This window comes from Thamnophis sirtalis, unplaced genomic scaffold (genome assembly GCF_051295495.1).
Source record: "Thamnophis sirtalis isolate CommonGarterSnake01/CBP01778 unplaced genomic scaffold, rThaSir2_p1.2 scaffold_1, whole genome shotgun sequence".
NCBI lineage: Eukaryota > Metazoa > Chordata > Lepidosauria > Squamata > Natricidae > Thamnophis > Thamnophis sirtalis.
Window position 1 is genome coordinate 48,102,087 of NW_028261381.1, and position 20,088 is coordinate 48,122,174.

At 40.8% G+C, this 20,088-nt stretch overlaps 1 protein-coding gene across 2 annotated transcripts; it reads left to right on the plus strand.

Annotated features, from left to right (window-relative positions):
* Positions 1 to 897: 897 nt before the first annotated feature.
* On the plus strand, positions 898 to 19,942 carry TMEM37 (transmembrane protein 37). 2 transcript variants are annotated; one of them, XM_014064816.2, is made up of 2 exons: positions 898 to 1,205; positions 16,926 to 19,942. In XM_014064816.2, the coding sequence occupies exons 1-2, from the start codon at positions 1,194 to 1,196 to the stop codon at positions 17,496 to 17,498; spliced, it is 585 nt and encodes a 194-aa protein (XP_013920291.2). In that variant the 5' UTR covers positions 898 to 1,193; the 3' UTR covers positions 17,499 to 19,942. The 2 variants fall into 2 exon arrangements, with proteins under 2 accessions (XP_013920291.2, XP_013920284.2); XM_014064809.2 differs by lacking the exon at positions 898 to 1,205 and adding an exon at positions 10,109 to 10,413.
* The last annotated feature ends 146 nt before the right edge of the window (positions 19,943 to 20,088 follow it).

Consider the following 20,088-nt stretch of genomic DNA (forward strand, 5'->3'; position numbering starts at 1 on the left):
TATTGAGTTGGAGATAGTCCAACATGTGCATTATTAGTCTTAATAAGTCTTCAGTTTTATTCATGCACTGTGTAGTTTACTTATTGAATGAAGCAGAATTGACGAGTTTTTTCACATACTGTTCCTGAACAGACTTTAGACCAGAAAATAATACACCAGGATGGAATTAAAACGGGGAAATATAGGAAGGCACATCTGGCCAGACTGTATAAAATATTTTCATTCGAACTTGTTGCCAGCCTTGTTGCATATAATGGGTAGAACAATGACCTACAAAAATGGAATCCAAAGATTAACACTTCAGAAACAATCTTGCCAGCAGAGGGAGCCAGCTCCCTTTGAATACAGAACCTATATAAATGGAGCTGTAGCTTTTTCATCCTGGTTTAAGCTATTAGAGCAAAACTTTTGAAGAATAATTGAAGTACCTATGCGTACAGCAATTGAAGTAATCCTCTATAGGAAGAATTGGTAGTATATTCTGTTTTCTAACTCTTAACTCAGAAATCAATAGTTGATTATTTAATATAAAAGATTAGCTTTGCCTTCTAGAGCAGGGGTTCCTAATCTTGGCAATTTTAAGAAGTGAATTTCAACTCCCAGAATTCTCCAGCTAGTTAGATAATTATGGGAGTTGAAGGCACATGTCTTAAAGTTGTCAAGATTGGGAACTCCTGCTCTAGAGCAACTAAAAGTATCTGAAGTTTGGGATCGAGAATGGATAGCAAGAATTAGCAAGACTCTTATATAGAAGGGTATGTAAGGAGGTCGAAATATGAAGCTCTGGGAAGAATTGTAGTGGAATACCCCAGAAGGACTACAACACTGAAGACTTTTCATTCACTGGTAAGTCACTAGTAACTCAAGACTATTGCCGTAGCCCATTAAATTTATTAAATAACATCTTCTAAGTAACAGCTACTAAAAACATCTTTAGATTCACTCAGATGGAAGCATATATCACTTGGTGGTTTTATTTTATAGGTCGCCATGTAATATTTTGGCAGAATCATACCTAAGGTAATATAGTCTAAAAAATCCTGTTTCACTAATTGCCTGCATCTTGCTTTTCTTTTTTCTCCCCTCTGCTTCTTTCTTTTGAACTTTTATCTCATGTGCTTTCTGTCTGCTCCCTGCTAGGGAGAGACCATCCTGCCTTGCTTTGAAGAGCAGAGAGATCTTGCTTGCTTGTGATGGGGATACAGGTAATCCTCTGATTATGATCACAACTGCGCCCAAAATTTCTGTTACTAAGCAAGACATTTTAAGTAGAGGTGGGATTCAAAAATGTTTACTACTGTTTCTGTGGGCATGGCTTGGTGGGTGTGGCAGGCTTGGCGGGCATGGCCCACAGCTCCTCAGGATAGGGACAGCTTGTTAGCAGGAAGGAACAGGGTGGAGGGGCAGGATGACAAAGAGTGGGCAAGCAGTGGAGTTGAGCAACGGAGTTCAGGTGATGAGCAAGGACCACCCCTCCTGATCCCTGAGCATGGAAAGGGGAGAGAAGGTGGGAACAACACAGGCCGACCCAATGTTCTCAGAAGGAGAGCACCCTGTCCCTCTTCACAATGCACACCTGGGGCAGATTTAAGGAGACACTGTGGGAAGGGGCATTTGTTGGAAACAAACGCTGAACTGGTAGAGTTTTGTGTGCTGGTACAAACATTTGCAGTTTGCAGGACTGTTTGTTTCTTCCTTCCTTCGTGGATTCAAAGCCTTTATTTAAGCACAATTCAGAGGAAGTTTTATGGCCTTGAAAAGAAATTGCACAAAGTCTACTGCTATTACATGGAAATAAAGCAAGAGCCCTTAACCTTAACTTTATTCTGTTTATTTGCATTGTGATGTGCTGCATTCAGAATCAATGTCTTTCAATCTCTAAATAACATCTCAGTGCCAAACTATGGGAATGAAAATCCACTTTTACCATTTCCACCAGCATTGCCATCTCCACCCCAATTCCTCGGCTTTCCAATGTGATTATATCAGCTGTCTTTATAGAGCTATTGAAGAGAATCAACCCAATAGTTTGTCAACAATGGATGACTCCATAAATCATCTTTATCTTCCAAGAATGTTTAAATGTCTTGTGGACTCCACAGTCATTTTGTTGATTAAGAAAGGTGCTTTGCATGTAGATGCTAGCCTCCCCTCTTTTTTTAAAAAAAAAATAAAGTTTAAAATTTAGTCAATGTGGAATATAGAATTTAGTATGCTTGAGGGACCTTGGTGCTCTCTGAGTTTAAAGGTTTTCTTGCAGACATTTCATTAGCAAACTAGCAAGAAAAAACCCCTACCAAGCTCAGAGAGCACCAAGGACCCCTCAAGGGAATTGTCAAACGTCCTGATCATGCTCTAATTAAACATGTAGATTGCCATATTTGCAGGAGCCAATTTGGACTTTAACAGCAATATTGCTGCACTGCTGATAAAATAGAGTGTTCTTCTTTTTGATTCTCAGGTTGCAACTTTTTCTGAAACGGGAACCTTTTGATCAAGTATGGCAAAAGTGTACAAAAGTTTACCATTTAATCTCAGTGATAAAGTTTTCCTGCTTTTTTTAGTAATTAGAACACTATCTTGTTTAGTGTTTGCAGAATCAAATGTTAGTGTCTGAGACAGTTAGTCAATTCTCTGACTCATACAAGGCTGTCAGTCTGTCCTCTAAAAGTTCATCTCTGCTGTGTTTTCTGTTTGATCTTTAAAGGTATATTTGGAGAAAGGCTTAATTTCTGGTTTGTAACATAATTAAAAAAGACTTCCTAAAATGACAAAATTGAATGAATGAATGAATATATACACATATACATATACATCAGTGGTGGGTTGCAGGTGGTACAACCCAATACGTGTGTACCGGAGCCAGCCGAGAGCACCGGATACCATTCCGGTAAGGTGCTCTGGAGGGCCCACCTGCTCGCCCAAGCTCCTTACCAGTGTTTAAAGGCTTCTGCGCTTCTGTGCAGGTGCATGGCGTGTACAATGCCTGCGCGATGCTCCGCGGTGCAGCTGGAGCATCATGGAGGCACTAAGATGCATGCGCATGCTGCGTGCATCCAGGAGGACACCACTGGCCCCGTTCCAACCATACCGGTTAGAACGGGATTTGAAACCCAACACTGATATACATATACATACACTTACACTTACACACACACACACACACACACACACACATACATATCTCCCACCAAAAGTACAATCATTCCTTTAATTTAATTAAATAATTATTATGGGGAATCAAGTCAATAAAATGCGGTCTTGAAGTGTGTCAAGGAATTGCACAGCAGCCATCGTCCAGAAAGAAAAAAAGAACAGAAGATACTCAGGAACAAAGGAATATTATGAGGTGAATTAAAGAGTATACTGAAAACATAGAAGAAAAAGGTGGGGGGAGGGAAACTCCTCCTTTACATTTAGGGCAGTCAATCATAACATAGGTTACCTCATGCAGGAGTTGGCACTCTCTAATCAACTATAACTGTGGGTTCTGGACTATTGTACACTTTATTGTTCCAGCTAAATTCAATATCCTAACGAAGTGCAACTCTACAGTACTTCAAAAGTGATCCACAGGATGCTTTGGATCAATACTTGTAAGGAGTAATACTCAGAGGTGGGTTGCTCCTGGTTTAGCCCAGCCGAACTGGTAGTAGTAATCTGGCCTGGGTCGCAGAACTAGCAACGACCCAGGCTGGCCACACCCCCGAACTGGTTCCCTGGTCTCTGTTGCTGGCATCTTGTTTATTAGCTTTTAATGATCTTTGTGCATGCGCGCAACCATTAACAGCAAACTGCACATGCGCAAGCAATGTGCAGCTGGCACGCCGTGCATACGAGCGAACCAGTACTTGTTCACATAGGAACCCACCCCTGGTAATACTGCATAAAAGTAACAAGATAATGAAATAAACATACTGCACTAATCTTAAGAAAAAAATCAGACAAGCATGCAGATCTACTATTTTAGAACAACAACAGAAAGAGAATGGCCCATTCTGAAAGAAAATAGCAGAAAATAAATGCATTATTTATGGCACAATTATATGCATATGTATTCAGGACTCTTCCTCGGGCTAAACTACAGTGCTGTCCACACTTTCTTGAGCCAGCAGAAAATTATCAAAACTGAACATTTGCTAATCCCAGTGACAATTCCTATCCTGCCAGCATAACATCAGCAAGGGCTGCTGCTGTATGTGTTTATGGTGTAGAGGAGACACCAAGAGAAGGGACTGGTGGATCCACCTGGTTTTGTGTTCCTCCTCTGTAATTGGATACCACTATCTGGCAGAAAAACATCTACCAGTCACTCACTTTCAGGTGGGAATCTTGATAGGTAGCTAGGTTGTCAGATTCAATTTTATTCCACAGAAGCACTAAAATCCATGTTGCAAAACTGCGAACTGATAAAGAAGATTGCAGCCTGAGACCTTGCCGCCTTCTCTCCCACTTCTACTTTGCTGGGCAGTTCCTTTCCAACTGGCCAGCTGCAGATCCAGTCTGCAAACTGGGAAGAGCCCAGTTTGAAAGAATACAACTTTCCACACTGCCCAAAGCAGAATGGCCCTGAGTACCTAGGGATTGGAGGAGAATAGTGGTCAATAGATGCTAGACTCATTCCACCCTATATGGCCCACCAAGCTGTGCCACTGACAAAATGCCTGGACAGTGCATGAGATGGTAACCAGGGCAAAACTAGGGATAAGATAAGGTAAGGATGAGCTAAAGCTTTCTCCTGTATGGGCTGGGCATCCCTTGAAGACAACATCACAGCAGACATAAAAATTTGGAAGGGCATGTTGGTGCTGACATTAGCTGCCAATGAGGAAATGTTCTCATATACATTCTACTGTAATATAATTCAAAGGTCACAGAATGTGAAGCTCATGTATTTTTCATCACATCCACATTTCATTGCCGAAGTCAGATGGAGGGGGAAGGGTTGTTTCCTTTCTTCAGCACAAGATCATTGAGAAGGGAAGTGAAATGTGAATCCACATTCAAATTCTCATTAGTTTTCAGGCCAGCCTGGCTTAGAAGGTTCTTCTTAAAGAGGATAAAATGAAATACTCCACATATCCTACCCCTATATTCCCCCAACCAACCCCTAATGATTGGTTTAAAGATATGCTTCCCAAGATAATAACAACAACACTTAGACTTATATACCACTTTACAGTACTTTACAGCCCTCTCTAAGCAGTTTACAGAGTCAGCATATTTCCCCCAACCATCTGGGTCCTCATTTTACCACCTCAGAAGGATGGAAGGTTGAGTCAACCTTGAGCCAGTGTGATTTGAACTGCAGCTAGCAGTCAGCTGATATAGCCTGCAGTGCTGCACTCTAACCACTGCACCACCCCAGCTTTGATGATCTGAGAACAGAACCTGCAGCCCAAAGGAACTCTTGTATAAATTTATATCCAAGTCACAAAGGGTGGAGAAACTACAGTACTGAGAATGGTCTTATTGTTCCATCATCATTTCATTGCATAGGCAAGAAGTACTCCTATTTGATTCAAGCAAAATTTCCTGCTTAAGCAGAGGATTGCACTAGATGACCTCCAAGGTCCCTTCCAACCCTATGATTCTATGTTTTATTTGTTTCCTTCATTCTGTAATTCCTGGATAATTAATTCATATATCTAGCTCATTTTTTTTATTGTTACACAGAGTATGGGGGTAGGATATGTGGAGTATTTCATTTTATCCTCTTAAGAAGAACCTTCTAAGATACGCTGGGCTGAAAACTAATGAGGATTTGAATGTAGATCTTGAAGGACTATGTTCCATGCATTTTCCTTACTTGTTCCAACTTGTGAGCATAAAGGAAAACATAGAGGAATAGCAGAAGATTGGTCAGGGATCATCTTAGCATAGTAGTGATGCCAATTTCATGGAGATTAAAAGTGATCAGCAAAAGACAAAATGCAGGGAACCCAAAATGGGTTCCAGTTTTTCCAGAGTCCCTAGAATTGCCCAAGTCCATATTTCTCCTGTGTCTTCTAATGTTATGTGTTGTGTAATTCTTGCTGGGCTTATCCCCTTGTTGAAGAGATGTTTTATAAGAAGGGATAGAAATTGGTAACATTGTAAAGACGTAGCAAAGTAAAGCTTTGCAGACTCATTCAGCTATGAAACATTTGAAATGCTTTCCTCAGTTGAAAGGTTTTATACAAATAGGTTTTGAGATACCATAAAATCTGATTTGGCATTTGCTTCATTGTTGCAGGCAAGGTATTAAGTTAATAAGCCAATAAAACAAAATAAGGGGGTTAGATGCAATTAGATGAGATGCAAGAAATAATTGGTTAATTTCTCTAACTCAGCTGTCCTCCTACCTATCAAAACACATCTGCCAATAACGCTACTGCAGTACAGGTAGTCATTACTCACAACCATTCATTTAGTGAGCATCTGAAGTTACAATAGCACTGAAAACAGTGATTTAAAAAGTGACATTTTCACATTTCCGACCATTACGGCATCCCCATGGTGACATGATCAAAATTCAGGCGCTTGACAACTGGCACATATTTATAGTTGCAGTGTCCCAGGATTGTGTGATCGCTTTTTGTGATAAGTGGGAGAACCCAGATTTATTTAACGACCACACGATTCACTTAACAACTATAAGTGATTCAGTTAACTGCTACAAAAAAAGGTTGTAAAATTGGGGACAACTCACAATTGTCTTACTTAGCAACAGAAATTTTGGGCTTAACTGTGGTCATAGGTTGAGGACTACCTATACATATGTGGTGGATCTGCTTGGATTAATCTACCATAGCTACACTCATTTGTTTGACTCCTCTTACTTCCCATTTTCTTCTTATCCAAGTTGAGCAAAGTTTTTGTTTGTTGTAAAAAAAAAAAAAGACAGATTAGAGTCCTGAAGGGAGCTGAGTCACAAGCAGTACTATACTTAGAATATTTTGCTCGTCTTTATCTCTGTCTGCAGACTTTGATTATTTGCTTGCTGATATTTCATCACCAGACTAGGTAACATAATCTTCAAGGACTCCTCAGAACTACATATATTCTCTTCCACTGAAATTTTATATAATTTGCAATTCCTATAAGACGTTGATTTCATGAAGAAAAATAAACTATTTTAAAAGCAGTACAGCTATGGATTGATTAAACTGCCTTACTCAAAGGAGACAAGTTATTAGGAAAAGGCACCCTCCACCCAAAAACAAAAATTAGTCAAGAAATACTGGCCCTGGTTAGTTGAATGTAGAAAAAGGTATTTTTAAACCCAAGCTGCCATCCTGAAATGTTTTTTTGAAAAAGGATGTTTAAAGGAAAACTGAAATATGGAGCACCTGAATTGGAAATGTTAGCCTGGATTGAGTCACACATTAGACCAATGTTTTGGTAAACTCAGCCAACATAATTTAAATGTAATGTTTTAAGTAACAGTGGTATAGCTAAACATTTAGCACGTCTCCTGTTTATTCAGGGAATTTCTGGGAACACATCTGCTAGTTTTTCTATCTAACTTTGCATCAATCCCATCAGAAAAATCAGAAAAATCAAATTGAACAGATACTAAATGATCAGACAAGCAGCTCTGAGGTTGAGATAAAATTTGCACCCAAATATTTTTACTCCCAATGTGACATTCTATCAACTAAACATTGCTGTTCCTTCGTTTTGTTCTTGTAGGATTTACACGTCATCCAGCAAAATTAGAGCATTACACAGTGTTGTTTTCACTTCCTTCAAACCTTAATTTCCACCTCCTGAGTATAGTGTTTGATGCATATAATTTAAACACTGCTCATCTCATTATTACCAGGAGTCTAATCAATCAAACACTGTCAGATGCATGGCTGACTCAAAAAATATGTTTAAGCATATCCCCACCCTTTCTTTCCACCAGTTTGCAGATAATAAGTGAACAAACAAAAATGCTAAAATCCTGATTTATTTTGTTTTCCTGCATGGATATTATCTCAATTTTGCTGTACTTCAGAATGGGTAGTATCTTCATGATACACCTTGTTCACGCAAAAAAAAATGTCCTGAGAATGAGAAAACAGCCTTTGAGAACAGAAGGACAAGGAAGAGAAAATGCAATTATCTTCTTGATATAATGAATAATTGAGTGGGTAGGACACCGTTCCTAGCCTAAGACCCTATAGATCGGGGGTGTTAAATTCATGGCATCACATTGTCATCACATGATGTATCATGACTTTTTTTCCCCTTTGCTAAACCAGGGTGAGCGTTGCCAGCAAGTGACACACACTGGATCTGTGGCCGTGAGTTTGACATCCCTGCTGTAGATATACAGATAATCCTCAACTTACAATCATTTGTTATCGAAAGTTATAACAGCACAGAAAAAAGTGACTTATGATCAGTCCTCGCATTTATGACCATCATGCATTCCCACAGTTACGTTATCAAATGTGACTTGGCAGAATTGAGTGCTTGGAATCCAATCTTTATTTATGACAGTTGCAGCACCCTGGAGTCATGTGATCACCATTTGCAACTTTGCCAGTCAATTTCCAACATGAAAGTCAATGGGGAAAGATGGCCTTGCTTAACCACGTGCTTCACTTAACCAATGGTTCACTTAACATCCGTGGCAAAAAGGTTGTACTACAGCAATTGAGAGATGGGTCTTTATCCTACCTAATTTTGCTGGCTGGGTATAGCATTTTGGATCAGCAGGGTAGGGCAGAGCAGGCGATATCCTTATTATATTTTAATTACTCTGATATCCTGCCTTATGTAACACACTGTCCCAGAAAGTAACCAGAAAGGCTGGGTTTGCACAGAACTGCTTATTAAATGAAAAGGTAACTGGGTTGTGCTTTAGAGACTCACATAACCCAGTCACTGATTGCAGTTAAAAAGCAGAAACTCTCCACATGTTCCCATTTCCACAATTAATCTACAGTTGGGATGAGGCTACCAAAAATGATCTGGAAAACTGGCAATCACTGGATGGAAAGATGGGCAGTAAACTCTCATCTCTTTGTTACCATTTGGTGACCATCTTTGATTTGGAAGTGTTTGCCTTTGTCACCAGAAAGTCAACATGGATGTGATTATACTGATTGCAAGTAGCTGAGTCTGACTGCAAGAAGATGAAATCTTTTTGTGGGGGAGGGGAGAGGGGTTGTGGGCTTATTCTAGCCTCTCTTCTTCTGGCCTTTAACCCTCTTTATTCGTCTGCTTTTAAAGAAAGATAAGCAGTGAATGTCACTGCCCCGCAGTTCTTTCCCGGCATTGAGTGGGATGCAGGAAATAAGATGCTACTCAGGCGTTGCAACATCCTGCTTCCATTTGCATAAGAGATTAATCTTGATGAGTTTTTAACTTTGCTCAGATGTTTGTGTTTGTTTTCTTTGTGGCAGCCTATTGTGCGCAAACCCATTCCGTGTGATTAGCTCGCGGTCTCTTGTGCAACCTTCTCAAGTGATTGGGTTAACTCAGGTTCCTTAGTTCCATTACTGTAATCAAGGTCTTCAGCCAGTGGCAACACAGTACAACCTCGGGGTCTGGATGACCCACTGACCTGCTAACCCCCAAAGCAGCCACCCTTATATTAACTCAGCCTAGGGCAACACACACACCGACACACTGGTTCCCTTTACAGCCCAGCGTGTGGTGGCAAATCTAGGGGAGAGAGGGAGAAGAGAATGAGAGAGATAGAGAGAATGAGAGTGAGTGAGGAAGGGAGGGAAGGAGAGAGAGAATGAGAGGAGAGAGAGAGGGAGGGAGGGGAGAGAGAGAATGAGAGAGAGAATGAAAGAGAGAGAGAATGAGAGGGAGAGAGGGAGGAAGGGGAAAGAGAGAATGAGAGAGAATGAAATTGAGGGAGGGAAGAGAGAATGAGAGAGAGAATGAGAGTGAGGGAGGGGAGAGAGAATGAGAGAATGAAAGAGAGCGAATGAGATTGAGGGAGGGAGGGAGGGGAGAGAGAATGAGAGAGAGAGAGAGAGCACCGCCTTCTTGGAAGAAGCGGGGGGGCAAGGGGGATGTCTTGCATTAAGTATCGACCCCCCCCCCCCAATTCCGCGAGGTCAGCGCAGCAGGCAGCAGCCCTTCCCAGGGCGCCTTGTTTCTCCGGAGCACTCCCCCCCCCGCCTCTGCCCGCCTCCTCCTCCTCCCGGAGTCTCTGGGCTGCTGACTCAGCCGGAGGGAAAACTCAAAGGGCGCTCCCCCGCCCGGCTTGCCCGCCTTCCTCGGGGATGTCGCCCGGGGCCCCGCTCTCTTCGCAGCTCTTGTTCGAAGCCTTCTGGCTCTGAAAGGGACGCGCGGAGCAGCCGCGGGAGACTTTTCCCGCCAGCGCCGGGAACAAAGCGCAGCGAAGTTGCCCTCTGGTTTCCTCCTCCTCCTCCTCCTCCTCTGGGAACCCCAGTCACCATGACAGCCATAGCAGCTCAGGTAACTTGGGGGCAGCGGGGGGTGGGTGGTAGGGCCGCGTCCTGGGGGCGGAAGGGGCTCCCTTTGGGTCAGGGGAGCGAGATGGGGGGCAGGAGGAGGGGGGGGGGTCCCATCCCTGCAAGCCTTGTGTCGGCCGGTCCTTTGTTCTCCCTGGTTCGCCCTTCGCCCTACCGGCGGAGCGGTTCTTCTGGGTCTGGGCGACCGGCGGACTCACCTGTTGCTCTTCGTAAATTTTCTCTCGAAACGCGGGAATGGGTGGGGGTGGTGGAGCAAGAGAGCCCTCGCGTCCCAAAATCGTAAACCCCGACCGTTGCATTTTCTCTTGTAGACAGAGGGCTTCCCTAACCGAGAGCTCAAATAGTGGAAAGTTGAAAGTCTTTGATCGTGCCACCTGTCCTCTCCCTGCTCCCCCAGAAGTTGACTTTTAAATCTGCCTTCCGAGGTTTATTATCGCCCAGGGATGACACATGTCTCGGCGAGGAAGTTGCACAGCTTGGAGAAGGGTTTGAGGAGAGGGAGTGGGGAGTCGGACATGGTTGAAGATGGGGCTTCAAGTAAAGAGTGCCGGTGCTCATTTGCTCTAGTTCAAACTTTCTGGCAATCCATCTACTGGGTGACTCTCCCAAAAGTGAACGGAATGAGATTTAAAAAAAAAAAACAGGGTGGGTGTGATGGGAGAAGCTGGCAAAAAGAAAGACTAAATTTCCCAAAAGGAAAGCAAATCTGCTTGGAAGACAATCTTTCTGGAAAAAAGACACATACACAGAGAGAGGGGGGGAGGGAGAGCGGAGGCAGCTGAGAACACTGTTGTTTAAGGGTCCATTCTTAACCTCCTCTCCTAGTCACATGACCCAGGGCAGAGCAATTAAGGCAAACAAAAGTAGGCATCCTCTCTTTCAAGATGGAAGGTCATGGGGTTTAGAGCCGGCCCTATGCTTCCCAGGGCTTACATACACTAAAACAAGACAGATGCAGCATGATGGGAGAAGGTGGGGGGATGATAGAAACACAGATACCATCACCCTATATGCATCAGCCTGATAATATTCTGAGGGGGATTCAAATAAACATATGTGAATCCAACTAGTGGGGTGAGGAGAAGCATGCTGCATGCCAAAGTGATATGTTTCCAACCCAACAGAAGGTTGGAAAGAAATTCTGTAGAGAGATTCAGGACCCTGTCTGTCTGCTCATGCAGAGGATATCTGTCCAAACATTGAACAGAGTTAGACTAAATCTAAGAGGGGAAGCCAACAAAAAAAGGTGGAGTTTGAAAATAGGCCAGAGTTGGCCAAAGACTGCAAAGAAAGGAGGGGAAAATCTGCCCTAAGGATGATCATTTGGGTATGTTCACAGATTGCAATTAACTATTGCATTCTAAGCCGTTTTTCCTTTTCTCTCTCCTGGTCATGTGAGCAGAGTAACTGCCTACACGCACACTCATGCAGACATTACACAAATACAGACAAGAGGTAGGAAAGAAATCACACTAACCCAGAGAGATGGAACATGTTACTTCACTATACAGAAGCAAGCTTCCTCTAGCTATTGTTAGTAAGGAGCTTGGAACAAATTAAATAATTTAAGCTCCATATTCTTTCTCTCTCTTTTTTTTAGGGGTGAGGCGAGGGTATCCAAGAGCCAAAGTAACTCAACTTGCTCAACTTCCTTTTTTCTTAGAATGCAATGAGTTGTTTACAAAGATCTGCAAATCTGCCTCTTGCTGACATGGTGTTCCTGATGTTTCAGCAAAGCCAGCTCATACACAGCAAGAGTGACTTTCAAAACAAAGTGCACCACAGGAATGACAATTAGGAGAAACAGAAATCTGGGGGAATATTTCTTGGTCAATACTTTTAAGAGCTAAATTTCTCAGAAATGGGACAGTGCTGATTAACTTGAGAGACATTTCTCTAGTCATCTTTAGTATTTATGTATATTAGAGTTTTCAATACCTCTAAATCCAAGGATGATAAATCATTAGTCCTCCAAATATTGCTGACCTTCAGTTCCCAGCATTCCACCTAATTGACCATGACGTTTGGGAATTGGGGAAGTTTTAATTGAGCAATATCTGGAGAGCTACTGTGTGCCCATTTTGCTATAGTGCACTGCTTCTTTATTTTCTCATATTTTTCCCAAAGTGAAATGCGCAATCTCTTATCTCCTTTTCATATTTTTTGACATACAGTACATACATCTTTCCTTCCTTCCTTCCTTCCTTCCTTCCTTCCTTCCTTCCTTCCTTCCTTCCTTCCTTCCAAAGTTTTGCCATTGCTTGCCAATTACTGCTGCTTGTTTCTCTTGGTCTTCTGTTGTCTTATTTTCATCCACCCGTATCTGTCAGATATTTAGCTCACTGAAGGTTTAGAATTTCTTTGCTATCTTCCCTTCAGCCCGTGTTCACATTGCATGTTTAACTGGGTCAAAGAGGGTATTAGGGGGAGTCATGTGAACATCATAACATAGTGAAATAAACCTCAGTCAATGTTAATGCCAAAAAGAGAGAATTAATTTTAGCTGGAAATAAGTCCCAAGTTGTTCAAAGCCAAACTCCCACTTAGCTATCTGAAGAAGGTAAGAAAAAAAAAAAAGAAGAGGATAAGATAGATAAACTCCACACAATATTTTTAGGTGATCATTCACTAAAAAAAAAACCAAATTCCACAATAGCTGGATGACTTCAGAAATGTCCACCACAAGAGCATCTCATGATCGAGTGGTGCTAGGAGTGAGTGAACTGATTGCCAGCTGAGCAGCTGTCACAGAAGAGTCATCCATGTAGATCTTGCAAAAGTTCCTTATCTTTGAAATGCCTTCTGTTGCTTCATCTCTCCAAGCTGATAATTCCAGCCAGTGGTGGGTTGCAGGCGGTACGCCCCAGTACGGGGCGCTGGAGGAATACCGTTGCGGTACGGAGCTCCGGAGGGCCCGTCCACCTGCCCGAGCTCCTTACCTGTCTTTTAAGGCTTCTGTGCACGCGCATGGTGCATACAGCACCTGTGTGATGCTCTGCGGAGCAGCTGGAGCATTGTGGAGGCTCATGGAGGCGCTAAGACGCATGCATGCCCTGCGCATGTGTGTACACGCACTGAGTGCGTCCATGTGGCTGCCGCCATGCCTGTTTCAACCAGTTGGAATGGGATCCAGAACCCACCACTGATTCCAGCATATCTCTTCATGTCGCCCTTACTTTACAACTCCATCGATTCTTCTTGAAATGAATTCTCTCTTGGTATCCCTGATGCCAGAAACTTTTTTTTTTAAAAAAAAATACTTTCCTCAAACTCACCTCCCCTGAAAAGCCTTGGGATCCCTCTCTCTACCTCAATACTGTTTATGTTATGAGCAAAACCGCATGGCCTGGGGTGGGGTGGGGTGTACCTGTTCTTTCTTGCTATTCTGTTTTCTTTTTGGGGAGGAGGGTTGTTCCCTGGACTGTCTTAGACTGCAGTCCTTTGGAATTAAGGTGTTTCCAGCCTGTTGCTTGTAAAATATAAAGAATACATGTAGTCCTCGACTTACAACCATTTGCTTAGTAACCATTCAAAGTTACTACAGTGCTGAAAAAAAATGAGCACTTTTCACACAACCATTGCAGCATCCCCATGGTCATGTGATCAAAATCCAGATGCTTAGCAACTGGCAGATATGAGGGCTGCGGTGTCCCGGGGTCATGGGATCACCTTTTGTGACCTTCTGACAAGCAAAGTCAGTGGGAAGCCAGATTCATTTAACAACTGTGATTAATAACTTAATCACACATGCAGGGATTCACTTAAAAACTGTGGCAAGAAAGGACATAAAACAGGGCAAAACTCAGTATCTGTCTTGCTTAGCAGTGGAAATTTGGGATCTGGTCGTAAGTCAAGGACTATCTGTATTACAAAATGAGTAGAGTATTATGCAGATGATGGAAAGCAATTGAAAAACAAAGAATGAAGGATTGCTTCTTTGGCTCTGTCAGCATACCTTATAACAATGGCTATGCTGTCCTGTTTTATATTTGCCCCTTTTAGTTAACTACTTTTTAATGCAGTGGTGGAATTCAAATCATTTAACAACCGGTTCTCTGCCCTAATGACCAGCTGGATAGGAGTGGCTCGGTGGTCATGTGACCGTGTGGGCATGGCCAACCCAACGTCACTCACGTCAACAGGCGCTTCCCCTTAGCTGTTACAATGTAATAAGGGTTAACTGGAGAGGCAGTTTTTGTAAGCAGGACAATAAAGATTAGGCTAGAAGCAACACCATAATGTTTCCTTCCTGCCTTCCTTACAGGATTAGCCGCGTAAAGTGGGAAAAAACAAAAGGAGATTTCTTCCAACAACCGGTTCTCTGAACTGCTTAGAACGTTAACAACCAGTTCTCCCGAATAGGTGCAAACTGGCTGAATCCCACCGCTGTTTTAATGCCAGATAAACATCAAGAGCTAGCACTATATTGTGGTCAAAGTGTTGGACCAGAACTAGGGAAGCCCAGGTTCTAATATTTTCTAGCCAAAGAAACCTATTGGGTGATTTTGAATCAGCCACTGTCTCTCAGTTCAACCCATCTCACAAGGTAGCGCTTAGGAATTAAAATTCAAGATGGTCCTACTGTAAGTGAAATAAATATACATAGTTGGAGGACACCAGGATGAAAAAGCTGTTGCCCTTGTGGTACATACCTGAGATAGTCCGAACAAGCTCTTTCTGGGACTCAGAATGTACTAAGGTTATTTCCACAAGAGGTGAAAGTAGAACCTTGATATTGTTATGATGAGGAAAGCTGGAGTAAAGGCAAAACATGTCTAATCCTGCAACTTTATTTCCTGTTATTCCCTTTTCAGCGGGGAAAAGCAGCACGTGGACAAAGTGAGTTGGATTGTGCCAACTCTCTTCTTCCCAGTTTTGCCTTTGTTCCATTAGTTTTCCTCAAGGATGTAGGAGGAAAGCATAGGTCTTGCATGAGGCTCTGCAGACCAAATGGGCCAGGCAGATTAAGCCTGTGGGAGTCAAGAATGTTTGCTTGAGATATTTGTAGCACAGTCTTAAGCCAAATAGTGCAATCGAGTTAATCAGAAATGCTTAGGTAAATAAATCTGTGCTATCCACAGAAATTTTAAAAGCCTATTCTGTAATATGGGGGGGGGGATTTCCTGTGAATGTCAAGCATCAGTCTCAACTCTGTTTGCAAAATGCATGCTTCCAGCTATATCCGCTGGCATCTGTATCTTGAGACTTCTTTGAATAGTTTGCCTGTCAGGATGTATATACAAAAAAATTCTAAGAAGGAAGTCACATTAAAATCACTGTTTTGGTTGAGTTTCATTGGACAAATTACAGATAATGTTCTTTATTTCCAAATATTACATTTCTATAGAAAAACTAGTGGTATATTTACTAGTGCTTTTATTGTATAGAATTCATGAAATACATCAAAATTGTTTATTATGCATTCTTCCCAAGGCACTTTCAGATCAATTATGTATAATTGGTCTTTAAAGTATATTTAATTGACTTCAATTAAATGGCATTTATTGGCATGCCAAAAATCATGGTTTGTTCATTGTTTAAAAGAGATCCAGTGTGGTAACGTTAATACAACCCTCAGTCTGTTTTCAGAAACTTTGCAAGTGGGCAGTTTAGAGCTTCACTAAGAACAGCCTGCCTTGCCATCTTAAGAGACAGAAAAAGAAAGAATAGCAGAAAAATAAAAAAACAGAAAAGGAGACAATAAAAAGACAATATGAATGAGGCGTCCTTAGTGCTCTCTAACCTTCGTTGTCTTCTTGCAGTGTTTCATTATCCAAACTAGGTAACATAACCAAACTAGGTTGCACTGTAACGTTACCTAGTTTTGGTAATGAAACATTTGCAAGAAAACAACCAAGCGCAGAGAGCACCAAGGATGCCTCATTCCAACCATGAGATACAGATATTCTCCTTTATCCGTAGAATATGCATGGCCTGGCTCCCTTTGGGGTTTGGCTGCACACCTACTCTCTGTCTTGGTTCCGGCCATCACAGGCCCTGTGACTTTGAAAAGATACTGTATTTTCGGAGTATAAGACGCGCCAAGGTTTTGAAGAGGCAATTTTTTTAAAAAAAAGGCTTTTGCACTCTACAAACCTCCCCAAAACGCCCCATTTTGTTTTTTTTAAAAAAGGCATGAATAGCCTTTAGGAGGCTTATAGAATGCACCTTAGGGGGTGGGGTGGGGGCAAAATTGAGCAAAATTGAGGTCCATTTTTTGCTCATTTCTGTCCTCCCCAGCCCCCAGGAGCTCTCTCCTAAAGGCTATGCATGGCCATTTTGGTGAATGGGCGGGGTTTCGGGAGGCAAAAAATGCTGTATTCAGTGTATAAAACACACCCAGATTTTCAACCTCTTTTTTGAGGAAAAAAGGTGCATCTTATACTAAGAAAAATACGGTAATCCTGAAGCAATATAGCACTTAACAAAAATGTTCCACCTGAACTAAATCTATGTTTCTTTTTTCTGTTTCTTTTTTGGGAATTTCTTCTGAAGACCCAGTGGTTACTTACTCGTAGAAGACCGAAGAAATCATTCTTTGAGACTTTTATCAGGAGCTTAATTATCCTCTGTGTTGCAATTGCCATTGTTCTGTTGTCCGTTGCGGTATGCGATGGCCATTGGCTTTTTACAAGAGGAAAACTCTTTGGTCTGTGGCATTTCTGTACCCTTGGAAGCAACAGCACCTTGAAATGCACCACTGATCTCTCTTTGACCAATATCAGAGGGATAAGCATAGGAATGATCTATGTAAGAAGCATGGTGTCTTTTGCCGTTGTTGTTGCAATCTTTGGCCTGGAACTTCTCATGGTCTCTCAAGTCTGTGAAGATATCAACTCAAGGAGAAAATGGTCCATGGGCTCAGTCCTCATTCTTGTCTCATTTCTACTGTCATCGGCTGGAATGGTGAGCTTCTTAATCCTCCTAAGAGACTACATCACGATCACAAGTTTTACCTTAACCTATTGGTGTGAATTTATTGCAACATTCCTTTTCTTCCTTAATGGAATCAGTGGACTTCACCTTAACAACCTAACTTTTCCATGGAACAGAGTGATAAAAAATTAAACATGATGAACCAAATATCCCAAGAATATATTGCAGCTCATTAACGTTCGAGAAACTTATCAAGGGAATTGTTTTTGAGGGGAATTGTTTAGTTTGATTTTTTTTTTTTTTTGGTAGCATAAGGTAAAAGATTTCTAACAGCTTGCCACTTTCTAGAGGATGTCTTCAAATTAAGTTGGTAATGGATGCTGAGTACTGGAAATGGGAAATTATAACCTGTTGGGATTTTAAATAATGCATCTAACCATAGTAATGGAATAGCAAAAAGCAACTTGCTTAATTTAAAACTCAGTTCATAAGCCTCAACATCCTTAGTCCAGTTCCAGTCATTATCTTTTAAGTGTCTCACTGAAATGATTAAGACAACCAATCACACTATTTTTATTTGAGTTGGGTGGGAACCAAATTCTATAGCCAGGTAGAATAAGACATATGCTGTGTGATTGGGTTTGTGCATTTTTATCACTGTGTTTTTCATATCAGTAATTTGTATCACTAGAAATATTTGTACTATGCAGGACATAGGGCAGTAACAACTAGAACTTCACTTTCTAATAGACATAAATAATTTGCCATTTCACATTGCCATATATAAGCCATGATTAAAATTTGTGCTTTTATCATATATTATTTGGCAAATATATGATTTATAAACCATGCCAGTACTGTGTGCATTTTCTACCAAAGATCCTTTACTGCTGAGAAGCAAGCTATCCAACTAACATCTTTTTAAATGAGGTTTGTGCTATTACAATTTAATGAATGATAGTGGAGAGTCAGCCCCTTCCTGTGAGCTAGAAGTAATTTTTCATAGAGACATCTCAACTCTGTATTTCTAACCACAGAATTTGTAACACAAAATGCCCAGTTAAATTTATTTCCTGATTTTCAAAATTACCGAAAATAAGTGCATTCTTTGCTAAGAATAAAGGGTCAGGCCATTATCATAGAAAGCAGTTACTGGCACATATGTAGTGGTAAAGGTGGAAGGAGGCTCCTATACTCCTTTCTGGACATATAGCTTATATGATTTCAATCCTAAGAGACACCCTGTGGTATAAATGAAATAAATTGTAAATCAGATTTGGTGTAAGTTTAGAGCATGAATTTTCTATTGTTCAGTAATAACTTGTACTCTTCTCTGTATATGTATTTCACAATATTTTACTACAACAATAACAAGTTTCATAAACTCAGGACAGTTGTTACCATTTTTAAAATTGTAAATGTTTGACTCCATCCCTATGAACTTTCTATGTCTAAATATCCTATATTATTAATCCAAATTGTTCATTATTGTCAACAAAAAAAGTTAGTAGCTTAAGAAATGCACAGATAAGCTGTCAAATTTTCTATGGAAACTACTGCACTGATCATAGTTTTTGAGAGAACCAGTGTTATTTCATTAAAGCTGCATGCTTGATTGAATTCTAGGTTCTCTAATCCTTATTTATATTTGTTTCTTTACAGCTAACCATAAGACTATTTAGGAATGCCCTAATTATTCTACTAAGTTTTTCTCTAAAACATTTGTAGAAGTTTCCAAGCCATTTACTTGGAAATAAAGTAAAGCCACTATGTTGGCAGTCTAGCCAAGCTTCCCCAAATCTGGTGGGGTCATATTAAATGCCTAACCCCAACCAGTATTATATAGGCTGCTTTGGGCAATGGGAGTTGTAGTGCAATATATTAAAAAGGACCCCAAGTAGAAAGAGTGCTTAATAATTAACTAGACAGGTTATGATATCAGTAGAATCAATAGATTCACAAGCCATCATATACTTTTATATGTTTACCATACCAAAAAGAAAAGATACTCCATTCCTTGTCTCTTAGGAAGATCTTGGCATGTCATTCAACTTGCATTTTTATTATTGCCTCTTATGAGTTGTTAAGACTTGCACGGTTGAAGAATACAATACGTTATACAGTGAAGTATCACCAGACTGAGGGGTGACCTGCTATTAGCAAATCATACCTACCTGTATTGTTTTGTAGTCTGTATAAATTATTGTATGAACCTGAAGAAAGAAAGATTTGCTTGACTAGAGTTTTGAAGTTTTCATGTTGAGAATATTTTGAAAAATCTATAGTATTTTTCCCCAGTTTAGAACATTAATTCTCTATTACTGCCTATCTAGAAGTCTATTATCTTGCTGATTTTATTCAATAGTTTTCGCAACTATCTAGTGAAGAAATTTGATGTCTTCTTGAAAAAAATAATGTGCTAAAGAACCGAACACAAATTTCTGTGGATGTATCAAAATTGTGGAATTCTTGCCTAGAATTTCATCTCATGTTGAGAAGGTGGAACACTCTGTCCTCATGGGCTAAATGAATGACCATCATCTTTACCTTTCAAAAATGATGGTTCTTTAGGCCTTCAAAACTATCTAACTGTAGAGATCAGTTTTGAGCTGATGTTCTATAAAAGTTGTAAATACTGTTTAGTGTTGACTCTTTTTTGTCCTATTAAAGGCCATTTGCCAGTAAATGCCAGAAAATGTTTGTTTAGATTAATAATGATTGTTTTACTAAGTAAGTTATAACATGTAAGATTTTCTAAACTTTAATAATGATTGTTTTACTA

Bases quoted from the DNA above. Each gene is read 5' to 3' on its own strand.
- TMEM37 (XM_014064809.2), top strand. From the start codon at position 10,393: ATGACAGCCATAGCAGCTCAG. The intron at 10,414-16,925 runs GTAACTTGGGGG...TTTCTTCTGAAG, and splicing joins TGACAGCCATAGCAGCTCAG to ACCCAGTGGTTACTTACTCG.